This window comes from Notothenia rossii (assembly GCF_949606895.1).
Source record: "Notothenia rossii genome assembly, chromosome: 10".
Taxonomy (NCBI): Eukaryota; Metazoa; Chordata; class Actinopteri; order Perciformes; family Nototheniidae; genus Notothenia; species Notothenia rossii.
Window position 1 is genome coordinate 61,743,071 of NC_136908.1, and position 13,431 is coordinate 61,756,501.

Below are 13,431 nucleotides of genomic sequence, written 5' to 3' on the forward strand. Positions count from 1 at the left end.
TGTTAGTCATGAAACCGATGTGTACAAATAATTCCTAAAACTTATTTTTTACTAAGGATTATATACAGGCTGCTTGTTTTTTTTTTTGGGGGGGATTTTGATATACTTTATTAATCCCTGTGGGGAAATTGTTTCTCTGCATTTGACCCATCCTAGTGTTAGGAGCAGTGGGCTGCCATTATGTACGGCGCCCGGGGAGCAGTGTAGGGAACGGTGCCTTGCTCAGGGACACCTCGGTAGCACTTGGTCTTGCTGGGACTTGAACTGGTGACCTTCCAGTTGTCAAGCCAAGTCCCTATCGACTTCGCCACCACCGCCCTGCTTGTGTCTAATGTAGAAAATGGGAGAAATGTGATTGTTTGTTTTTGTGTATTTACAGGTACTGTACCAAGCAGAATATAATCAACAGATTTAAGGACAAAAAGAACGTTTCATTCTAAGATATATTTGTGTGCAAGAGATGCTGATTTGAAACCGTTGTTACGAAAAGTTTCTACAGTTTCTGTTTCTGAGAGAGCTTGCCGCTGTATTTTTGAATTGTTCGTGTACGTATAGAGCTTTCATGCATTAATATATGAATTTGATTATGTTGCATAACATACAATGAAGTTAACTTGCTGAATAAAACTATTAACCACAGATGCCTTGTTCAACAGTATCACACGAGAACTCATTTATCATTTCGCAATCGTCGTTTTTGCTATTTCTTAATTTACGGCGACACCACCTTAAAGAAGGAGCCTCATTCAGCTGTGTGTTTCATTCAAGGCTTTATGATCATGTGCACGTTAGCTGCAGTGTAGATATGGCAATGGAAAACTGAAGTCACAGGCTCCTCCAGCAGAGCAACATGAATATATACAGCATAGGACATACAACAAATAAAACAGATTAAATAGTGCAAGGGAATGTTTTGAGACGTGCAAGTAAATACAAATAAAATAACATTAGTGGGAAAAGAGTCTACATACAAGTACATGGAATATGATATATAGATAAATACATGTGTACCCACAGCCTCGCTTCAGTTCTGTCTCCACCAGATATTTAGTGGTGGTTTAGCTGGAAACCTAAAATAAGGAAAGTAGCAGGAATAATCACCGGAGGTCTGCGGTCAGCTCTCTTTCATGTCTTTGCCAAAATAAGACAACATGGATTTAACAACAGGTTATCTTCAGTTATTGTGAGGATGCCTTGAGAGGCTCACATGTTGGTTCTGTTTCTGCAAATATCTGTTGCTTTAACGTCTGCAGGGTTTGCTTTGCTGTGGTGTTTTTCTTGGCTTCGCTGTGATCAATTGCTTAGACTCAGTTTATAAAGTTGACAGCTCCTAATCTTGGAATGGTTTGACCGAGGTGGTCTCCAGCAGTCTGGCTGCCACATTCCCTTTAAAGGCCCAGGATATATACAGGGCCTGTCTCTGATTGGCTGAAACACCAAACAGATCATTGCAGCATTACCCATAATCCCCTCTGTTTCAGCCCTGTTTCCAAAGTGCTGATTCTCTGTCTGTTACTTTAGATGAAAATAAGGAGCCCCTCCCCCCCCCCCTCTGAGAGAGATTTGGTTACAAAGAACTCAATGGTGCTTTAGGAGGAGATTCAGGTGATAAGGTGGGGGAGGGGGGTTACCTTGGTTGCTGATTGGCTAATGGTTACACAAGACAAAACATCGTTATGACATCATAAAGTGGCCAAAATCTGATCAGCTCATTTTCAGACAGGTTTTTATAGAAATGGATCAAAAAGAGAGAGAATCTTTGTTCCTGAAACTTTCAGAGTCTCTTTCCACAGAGGGGACACATGTTGATGTAGAGGAGACATGAAGAAGAGGGGACACATGTTGATGTAGAAGAGACATGGAGAAGAGGGGACACATGTTGATGTAGAAGAGACATGAAGAAGAGGGGACACATGTTGATGTAGAAGAGACATGAAGAAGAGGGGACACATGTTGATGTAGAAGAGACATGGAGAAGAGGGGACACATGTTGATGTAGAAGAGACATGAAGAAGAGGGGACACATGTTGATGTAGAAGAGACATGGAGAAGAGGGGACACATGTTGATGTAGAAGAGACATGAAGAAGAGGGGACACATGTTGATGAAGAGACATGGAGAAGAGGGGACACATTTTGATGTAGAAGAGACATGAAGAAGAGGGGACACATGTTGATGTAGAAGAGACATGAAGAAGAGGGGACACATGTTGATGTAGAAGAGACATGAAGAAGAGGGGACACATGTTGATGTAGAAGAGACATGAAGAAGAGGGGACACATGTTGATGTAGAAGAGACATGGAGAAGAGGGGACACATGTTGATGTAGAAGAGACATGGAGAAGAGGGGACACATGTTGATGTAGAAGAGACATGGAGAAGAAGGGACACATGTTGATGTAGAAGAGACATGGAGAAGAGGGGACACATGTTGATGTAGAAGAGACATGGAGAAGAGGGGACACATGTTGATGTAGAAGAGACAGGAAGAAGAGAGGACACATGTTGATGTAGAAGAGACATGAAGAAGAGGGGACACGTGTTGATGTAGAAGAGACATGAAGAAGAAGGGACACGTGTTGATGTAGAAGAGACATGAAGAAGAGGGGACACATGTTGATGTAGAAGAGACATGAAGAAGAGGGGACACATGTTGATGTAGAAGAGACATGAAAAAGAGGGGACACATGTTGATGTAGAAGAGACATGAAGAAGAGGGGACACATGTTGATGTAGAAGAGACATGAAGAAGAGGGGACACATGTTGATGTAGAAGAGACATGAAAAAGAGGGGACACATGTTGATGTAGAAGAGACATGGAGAAGAGGGGACAGATGTTGATGTAGAAGAGACATGAAGAAGAGGGGACACATGTTGATGTAGAAGAGACGTGAAGAAGAGGGGACACATGTTGATGTAGAAGAGACATGGAGAAGAGGGGACACATGTTGATGTAGGAGAGACATGAAGAAGAGGGGACACATGTTGATGTAGAAGAGACATGGAGAAGAGCGGACACATGTTGATGTAGAAGAGACATGAAGAAGAGGGGACACATGTTGATGTAGAAGAGACATAAAGAAGAGGGGACACATGTTGATGTAGAAGAGACATGAAGAAGAGGGGACACATGTTGATGTAGAAGAGACATGAAGAAGAGGGGACACATGTTGATGTAGAAGAGACATGGAGAAGAGGGGACACATGTTGATGTAGAAGAGACATGGAGAAGAGGGGACACATGTTGATGTAGAAGAGACATGGAGAAGAAGGGACACATGTTGATGTAGAAGAGACATGGAGAAGAGGGGACACATGTTGATGTAGAAGAGACATGGAGAAGAGGGGACACATGTTGATGTAGAAGAGACAGGAAGAAGAGAGGACACATGTTGATGTAGAAGAGACATGAAGAAGAGGGGACACGTGTTGATGTAGAAGAGACATGAAGAAGAAGGGACACGTGTTGATGTAGAAGAGACATGAAGAAGAGGGGACACATGTTGATGTAGAAGAGACATGAAGAAGAGGGGACACATGTTGATGTAGAAGAGACATGAAAAAGAGGGGACACATGTTGATGTAGAAGAGACATGAAGAAGAGGGGACACATGTTGATGTAGAAGAGACATGAAGAAGAGGGGACACATGTTGATGTAGAAGAGACATGAAGAAGAGGGGACACATGTTGATGTAGAAGAGACATGGAGAAGAGGGGACACATGTTGATGTAGAAGAGACATGAAGAAGAGGGGACACATGTTGATGTAGAAGAGACATGAAAAAGAGGGGACACATGTTGATGTAGAAGAGACATGAAGAAGAGGGGACACATGTTGATGTAGAAGAGACATGAAGAAGAGGGGACACATGTTGATGTAGAAGAGACATGAAGAAGAGGGGACACATGTTGATGTAGAAGAGACATGAAGAAGAGGGGACACATGTTGATGTAGAAGAGACATGAAAAAGAGGGGACACATGTTGATGTAGAAGAGACATGAAGAAGAGGGGACACATGTTGATGTAGAAGACACATGAAGAAGAGGGGACACATGTTGATGTAGAAGAGACATGGAGAAGAGGGGACACATGTTGATGTAGAAGAGACATGTAGAAGAGGGGACACATGTTGATTTAGAAGAGACATGAAGAAGAGGGGACACATGTTGATGTAGAAGAGACAGGAAGAAGAGAGGACACATTAAAAACAAAGGAGAAATTCAGAGTGAAATCCGTTCCAGTCTTCTCCTCACTTCGTTCTGTCCACATTTCAACCATCACACAGTTGAGGTTTCACTATTTGATTGAAGTGGTCGACTCCTGTAGCTAAACATAAGTTGCTGACCTCAGATCTGCTTGGGTTGAATAAGAGTTTTCAACCTCACCTATGGGACACTTGATGTGACTCAGCTTCTGATGACTGACCACCCTGATCTCACATCTTGCAAACTGATGTTGTTGCATTGCTCTGTGTTCAACAAAGAGCATTCGGCCAACAATAAGAATATGAAACAAGTACCAGTTCAAACAGGAAAGACTTCATTTTTTGTTTAAAGAACATTTATTGACACATACGCCAGATAAAGTATTAAGACCCCGATCCTGAAATCGTATATCTTAAAGGGGAAATAGAGCCGTGAGCATATTACCCAGTTTTCTTTAAAGAACTTGCACAGGGCTTCATATAGATTCATCGTTACCTTCTTTATGACGTGTCTTTAGTCGTTTAATAATATCCACTGAGTTTTTTACCTGCAGACATCAGGGAGCTTTCCCACTGGAAACTTATCTTGCCGCGTAAGGTGATCTCCATGAAGCAATAAAACACAGGGGTAAGTGAGAGCTCTTTTCTTAAGATCTCTCTAAGGTTGTTTTTTGTATCTCTGCACCTTAGAGACAGGTTTCCCGACAGTTTCAGGGGGAAGCTGGACGCCCGCCAAATAAGAGGAGGTTGGATTTGAGCCAGTCTCTCTCGTGGTGTCCTGTTGTTTCAGCCTCTTCGTGATTAGAACCATGAGGCAGAGCCGTTTCTATTCTGGGACGGGGGGGAAGCAGCGTCCTTATTAAGGCAATACACTGTCTGAGGCAGAGAGGCGGTGTGGAAGTGAGAAGAGGAGGAAGCAGTGGTGTGAAGTAACTGAGTACATTTACTTAAGTGTGCTTGAGTATTTCAATGTTATGCTACTTTGTACTTTTCCTCTACTACATGTATTTAATCCCTTTAGTTACTTCTCAGATGTGGATGAATGATGTGAAATATAATCAAGTGTTAAATCAGACTTTAGTTCCACCTGGAGTAAATCCACCAGCTACCCTGCAGTATACAAAGTCATTCAAACTAGCTGCACCTTTACCAGCTTTGAGAACACTTTCATGATCAATCATTATAAAACATATCATATCTATTATTCTGAAATGGACCAATCTGCACAATGACTACTTTTACTGTCTCTACTTTAACTATATTTTGATGAGAATACTTTTATACTTTTACTTGAGTAACATTTGAATGCAGGACTTTTACTGTAACAGAGTATTCCTACACTCTGGTACTTCTACTTTTACTCAAGTACAAGATCTGAGTACTTCTACTTTTACTCAAGAACAAGATCTGAGTACTTCTACTTTTACTCAAGTACAACATCTGAGTACTTCTATTTTTACTCAAGTACTGAGTATTTCTACTTTTACTCAAGTACAATACCTGAGTACTTCTACTTTTACTCAAGTACAATATTTAAGTACTTTTACTTTTACTCAAGTACAAGATCTGAGTACTTCTACTTTTACTCAAGTACAATATTAAAGTACTTTTACTTTTACTCAAGTACAAGACCTGAGTACTTCTACTTTTACTCAACTACAAGACCTGAGTACTTCTACTTTTACTCAAGTACAATATTGAAGTACTTTTACTTTTACTCAAGTACAAGATCTGAGTACTTCTACTTTTACTCAAGTACAATATCTGAGTACTTCTACTTTTACTCAAGTACAAGATCTGAGTACTTGTGCTTTTACTCAAGTACAATATTGAAGTACTTTTACTTTTACTCAAGTACAAGACCTGGGTACTTCTACTTTTAGTCAAGTACAATATCTGAGTACTTCTACTTTTACTCAAGTACAAGATCTGAGTACTTCTACTTTTACTCAAGTACAAGATCTGAGTACTTCTAATTTTACTCAAGTGCAAGGTCTGAGTACTTCTACTTTCACTCAAGTACTTTTACTCAAGTACAAGATCTGAGTACTTTTCTCACCTCGGTTGTAAAGGCATCAGGATGTACTTATAATACTATATATTATTATATACTATAATATTAAGCTTACAGTTAAAATGATTGCTTTCAACTAACCTAATATATTTATGTGAAATCTGTTGAAATATTAAATGAAAGTACATTGTTCAGTATGCTCAGTGGTGATAGGTGTTGTAATGTTTGTGAGACAGGCCTACTGCTCTTTTTATGAGACAATAGCGTGTTAGAAAGTTCCGGTTAGCTGTGACATTGCAGTGTACCCCTCTGATTCGCCTCTAAACTGAACCAGATGGAGCCTTTCCATATAAAACTTTCACTGTCTTTTATGTCTCCCACAGAGAAAGGGAGAAAGGGAGGGAGGGGGAGTTACTACATGTCATATTGTGTCCGGTTAATGCAGTCCAAATGCAACGTGTTTGATGTGAGTCTCACCAACAACACATCTGATAGAAAACATGGCTCCTCTTCCTGTGGTGAGTCTGTGATGAAGTCGTCTCAGAGCTGTCCTGCTGTAACCCTGCTGTGATATCACAAACTGGAACAATTAACTGAAAGCATGAAAACAATGGAGACCTTCAAAATAAACGCTTGAGGAAAACAACATTTGGGATATATAAATGTTTGTTTGAGAAGAATGGACAATTATTTAAATTATTTAAATCTTTTTCTTCAAAGTTGATTTGATTGTGAGATTGTAGCTTTCAGAAAGTTGTGTAAAAGAAAGATTGTAGGAATGTGTTTCAAACATCTGGGATTTTTCCCTTCCCTGTAGCGTCCTACAGGTTTTAGTGCATGTAAATGGTCTGCAAAGCCAAACATCCCAGAGTTCCGGAACACAGTGACATCACTTTGGAACACTCACCCTTATTGGCTAGGGCTCCAACACATTGTACATTTCTAAGCTGGTTGACCAATCACAACAGCGTCGGCCAGCTAACCAATCAGAGAAGACTGGGCTCTGGTTTCAGACAGAGGGTGAAAAGAGGTGCTGCAGCACAGGCAGTATGAGCTTTTTGAATATTAAAGAATGGAGACATGTCCCAGTAGAGACACTACTGATATACACCTGAACATCAGCAGGAGAGGACTCTTTAAAGTAGAGACACTACATACTGATATACACCTGAAAATCAGCAGGAGAGGACTCTTTAAAGTAGAGACACTACATACTGATACACACCTGAACATCAGCAGGAGAGGACTCTTTAAAGTAGAGACACTACTGATATACACCTGAACATCAGCAGGAGAGGACTCTTTAAAGTAGAGACACTACATACTGATACACACCTGAACATCAGCAGGAGAGGACTCTTTAAAGTAGAGACACTACTGATATACACCTGAACATCAGCAGGAGAGAACTCTTTAAAGTAGAGACACTACATACTGATATACACCTGAACATCAGCAGGAGAGGACTCTTTAAAGTAGAGACACTACATACTGATATACACCTGAACATCAGCAGGAGAGGAGTCTTTAAAGTAGAGACACTACATACTGATATACACCTGAACATCAGCAGGAGAGGACTCTTTAAAGTAGAGACACTACATACTGATATACACCTGAACATCAGCAGGAGAGGACTCTTTAAAGTAGAGACACTACATACTGATATACACCTGAACATCAGCAGGAGAGGACTCTTTAAAGTAGAGACACTACATACTGATATACACCTGAACATCAGCAGGAGAGGACTCTTTAAAGTAGAGACACTACATACTGATATACACCTGAACATCAGCAGGAGAGGACTCTTTAAAGTAGAGACACTACATACTGATATACACCTGAACATCAGCAGGAGAGGACTCTTTAAAGTAGAGACACTACATACTGATATACACCTGAACATCAGCAGGAGAGGACTCTTTAAAGTAGAGACACTACATACTGATATACACCTGAACATCAGCAGGACAGGACTCTTTAAAGTAGAGACATACTGATATACACCTGAAGATGGACAGAATATGGCCCCTTTAAGACGTTTGGCACCTGCTGAACTGGTACTGATTGATGCTTGTTCATGTTGTGAGGCACTTTCTCCATTCATAAAGGGAACACGTGAATATGGCAATGAGTTACTAAGAAAAAGAAGAAGGAAATACTGTTCAATCTTTTTCACAGAGCAATCAGCAGAATAAACCGGTTCAACAACAAACAAACTTTAAAGTAAAAAAGAAAGGAAACAGTTCCAGGAGCAACAGATGTTCAAACTGGAATCCTCCATTTCTATTTCAACCATCAAATAGGCTTTGTTTAGATTTCTTTTTTTCCGTGAGGACACAGCTCCAGATGTGGACGCAGAGAGAATGTCTTTCTCTCGTATTTGGCGTTACATTAAGGGGGACATGAAGCTCTTTTTAACGGTGTGCTTTGGGCCACTCTCAGCCAGGTTTCACATATACCGTCCAGAGGAGTTCAGTCCCCTCCTTGAACTGTTTTGGCTGACTTTGTGCTGCACTTCTGACAGAGAGAGAGGGAGAGAGGCAAGGGAAGGGGAGGGAATACTGTTGCTTGTGGGAGGAGGAGAAGGAGGAGGGAGTAAATGTGAGGAAGGAGAAGCTGTGTCACTTTCTGTGAGTCCTGCTCGCTGAAGGCAACACAATGAGAGCTTTCCTCTCCGTCTGAGAGGCTGCTTCTATTTCTTTTGATTTTCTTTCTCCTGTGCAGAGAGTCACAGCAGACTTCCCTTTCCTCACAGCACTTGTTGGGACCCCTCCCCGCCTGTTTGTTATTTTTGAGTTTGGGAAGTATGCCGGTTGTTGGCGTCGCCTCCAAACTGAGGCAGCCGGCCTCATTGGGCAGTAAGCCGGTGTCAATGAAATCCCAATACCAGCCGGAGAGGACACCTGAAGGGAAGTCCAGAGCTGAGGCGGAGGAGAGCAAAATCTGCAAGGTGAGTGCAGCTGGTCTCTCTCTCTCTCTCTCTCTCTCTCTCTCTCTCTCTCTCTCTCTCTCTCTCTCTCTCTCTCTCTCTCTCTCTCGCTCTGGGTTTCTGTGTGACTCCACAGGTGTCAGAGATCAGAGAGAGGCTCTGTCTCTGCGTCCTTGTGGGAGCTGGAGTCTAAAAGTGACTGTAATGATGAGTCATGTGGGCTACGATGGGATGGTGTCGCTGGTTTTTTGGTCATCAACTAAGAAGGGAACCTGGATGAGTATGCAAAGATTCAGAGGATGTGTTGTCATATGCACAGTGTAGCAAGGGAAATCTGAAGTCCCAGGTTCCTCCAACAATGAAACATAAACATACTGTATATACTGTAAGACGTAAGACAATCAAATATATATATATATCGAATAAAAATATAATTCAAGTAAAAGCACATTCGAATAATATGAGCCAAAATATCTGCAAACTGATCTGCAGTGTGTGTGTGTGTGTGTGTGTGTGTGTGTGTGTGTGTGTGTGTGTGTGTGTGTGTGTGTGTGTGTGTGTGTGTGTGTGTGTGTGTGTGTGTGTGTGTGTGTGTGTGTGTGTGTGTGTGTGTGTGTGTGTGTGTTTAAAGTTTCAAGATCTCTACCTAGGAAGTGAGCCCTGCCTGCTCTACGAAGGAAGTCAAAACTAATGCAAGAGTAATGGGTGCTCCCTAAGAAAAGTCTCTAATATTGAGGGGTCTCTTTCCCCCCCTGATTCTGTCCCCCAGGCTGGATAATATTTCAGATTGATTGCCCCCTCCTCACTCATTACCCCCAGCGAGGGGCGATGTGTTCAGACGGTGTAACAGAGATTTTTTGTAAGCGGTTCACCACACCGAACAAACGAACGCCGTGCCAAGTCCTTTCCCTTTCTGCCCAAAAAACCTCTGGCTCACTTTCTCCGGCTGCAGCAGAGAGGGCGGGGTTTTTTCCCTGCAAGAGGAAGGGGTTTTTCAAAACTCCCCGCCAAATATTTTCAGGCCCGTCCCACGACAATCTGTCAGAGCAGAAACTGAAACTTTCCTGTTTGGCATGTTGCCTCTGACTCCCCCCTGTTCCTCTTCCTACCACAACCCTTTTTTTATCCTGAACAATGATTCTCCTCGGAGGGAAACGTTGAGAGGAGAAATCAAAGCGCGGGTCAGCGCCGCCTGCCTCTAAATAACCAAAAGGTGGGGTTTAAGGTGCAAGGATTCATCATGACACACTACAGGGGTTGTGCTCTTGCTTTTTACACTAAGAGGGTCTGTTTTTGTGAGTTTCACGTCGGAAGTTACGACTGATTTGTTGGCATCCTTCCCCACAGTCTATATAGTCACAGTTTATATAATTGAATTAGTTTTGAATGTGTTGTGATATCCTCCTGGGAACCAAGGGAGAACATGTTTCTTCCAATTACATTTGTTGTGATATCCTAACTGCAGGTTAAAAAAACATCTTGCTATTTAGACTTTTTTATACTTATTAAAACATTAATAATAAAAAAATTAATTAAAGAACAACAAGGTAGAGGAAAAATGGTTGTCATGAAATGATATTGCATCCCCATGAACTTGCAAATCAAAACAAAAAAAGTATCTCTTTTAATAAACTGACACACACACACGCTCACACACACACACGCTCACACACACACACACACACGCTCACACACACACACTCATACTCCTGTGTGTTTTCAGACACGCTATAACTCTGACCCTTTCGCTTGTTATTGTTGGAGCTTTGTAAGATTTGTTCTTCCTGTCTGTAAAGCAGCGGCTAAATTCTCTGAAATGTCATTGTCCTTGAGAAGCTCATAAGCAAGCAGAACTGTTGCCTGCCCCGGCCTGTCGGTGTGTGTGTGTGCGTGTGTGTGTGTGTGTGTGTGTATGTGTGTGTGTGTGTGTGTGTGTGTGTGTGTGTGTGTGTGTGTGTGTGTGTGTGTGTGTGTGTGTGTGTGTGTGTGTGTGTGTGTGTGTGTGTGTGTGTGTGTGCACTCTTGTTTGTGCACATGCAAACCCCCCGTATATACAATAGTGCCAACATGTGCTGGCCTGTTTGACGGAGGTTCAACATATCCTGACCTGGGTGGTGTTTGCCAAAATATATTTTATTTGTTATTTTAAGATTTCATGCTGATAAGTCAAAAAGGAAGCTTGCACAAAAGCATTTTGCATCAAGTTTAGTTTTAATTTTACGGTTTAAATCTAACCATTTGCATGACAGATTTAACTATACATGCTCCACAGTTGTCAAGTGACAACATATCTGTAGTTGTAATGTTTGGAGATCGTTAATCATGGTTTGTTCGTACCATATGGAAATGTGTGAACATGTTATCATCACCCTATGAGTCATATATGTATGTACATCGTATATTATGCAAAGTAACATGTACAGAGCTTTGTTCCATAAAGAGAGACATCTGAATTAATTATCTCCAGGGTGCTGTGAGACTGAAGCTGTCAATGTGTTTTCCTATTCGTCCCCTAAAGGCATCATATCATTTTGAATGAGATGCTGCTAATGACTTTTGAGATGTGTCTGCCGAACGTACATGACCAATGCTTACGTTGCACAGCTAACACATTAGCATGCAGCACGTTAGCATGAGTTGTTCAACCCCTGTGTTCCTATTCCGTCTCTGATTCCTGGCTGTCAGGGAGTTTCTTTGTGTGATGGAGACGAGAACAAGGCGAGGTGTTTTCGCTTCCTGTTGTCCTTTCTGCTGACACATCAGTCAGTGCCTCTGGAAATCGAAAATATGCCAAAATACGTATAGTGTCGAATTTCGAAGAAAAACGGCATAGTATAGTTTGTCTACAAATATGTAAACAAACGAGTTAGCATAGTAATTTTGAAATCAAGGAACAGTATAGAATGTCGAAAATTTGGGAAAAAGTGACATGTGGAATTAAAAACAAAACAGCATAGTAGCCTATGTAGAAAATATGCTAAATAACGTCATAGTATACGAAAAAAGGCCAGATGTTTCCACGACAGTATATTATGTTGAAAATACACCAAAAAACGACATACGACATCGTTTGACGAAAATATGTATAAAAACGAAATAGTAATTTTGAAAAAAAAGGCATATTATAGAATGTCGAGGTCAGATGTTTGTACTTCCTGTTGTCCTCTCCGCTGACAGGTCAGTTGACGGGCAGGAATGAAGAGCTTATCTGAGTCTAATGAAGTTTCAGCTCCACCACCGCAGATAATGAAATCATCTTGTGCATCAAGTATGCTGGCAGCTGTCCAAATCATGCAGCTCACTGACTTCTTAAATATGTGTTTTAGAAATGTGCTTCTTATCGCTTCATTGAATTTAAAGTAAAAGACCAAATGCTGTTATTGGATTCATCTTTGAAGATAAGTGTGACATTCCTTTGTGACTACTAAATCCTCCTTGATTTGAGTTAAATATGTAAAATGACTTCCCACTGACGAGCTTGCTTCGCTTATCCCGCTTTCTTTTTGTCTTGACCCTGAGAAAACAGCCAATTACTGAATCAAGCTCTAAAGTAGGAGGAAGACTTGGTCAGTTTGGCTTCAAAACACCAATTAGCTTAGCATTCAAAGTCACCGCAGCCCTGGTTTTTATCACACGCTACGAGAGAGGGAGAGCAAAATGTTTGGGAAACTCAAGTCGTGCAAAGACACAGAGCATTGTGTTAAAAATAAAGTAGCTGTACGACTGTATAGCTTACGGTTTGAAGTATTTAGGTGCGGGATAAATGCACAAGTGGGATATTCACAATACCAGAAGTACCCACTGTAGTCTTAATATGTGCAGTCAGTCCACCCTGACATGCCCTCTCTTGAGTCAACAGTAAAGAGTCTCTCTGTATACGGAGAATGCGTTTTTATCTAAGAAATGCAGTTTATTGTAAACTCGCAGGCTTCTGTTCCTGCTGGCCTCTGATGTTGTTATCGGGGAATGCTGCTACTAAAAAAATAAGTACAGTGTTTACCGGAAGTGCGTATTAGTGCCAGACACACTGCCTCAGTGAGAGAACAAAACACATCCTTTTGATTCTCCTCCTGTGTGTGTGTGTGAGAGTGTGTGTGTGTGTGTGTGTGTGTGTGTGTGTGTGTGTGTGTGTGTGTGTGTGTGTGTGTGTGTGTGTATGTGTGTATGTGTATGTGTGTGTGTGTGTATCTGTGTGTGTGTGTGTATCTGTGTGTGTGTGTGTGTGTGTGTGTGTGTGTGTGTGTCTGTCTGTCTGTCTGTCTGTCTGTCTGTCT

General features: G+C 41.5%; 1 protein-coding gene across 1 annotated transcript in view; it reads left to right on the forward strand.

The window, feature by feature from the left end:
• Positions 1-8,870: 8,870 nt before the first annotated feature.
• The window catches only part of nav3 (neuron navigator 3), a 228,920-nt gene continuing 224,359 nt past the window's right edge, over positions 8,871-13,431 (forward strand). The window contains exon 1 of the mRNA XM_079655695.1: positions 8,871-9,178. Within this exon, the coding sequence (XP_079511821.1) occupies positions 9,035-9,178 (144 nt within the window). The 5' untranslated portion in view covers positions 8,871-9,034. The remainder of the gene's footprint in view (positions 9,179-13,431) is intronic.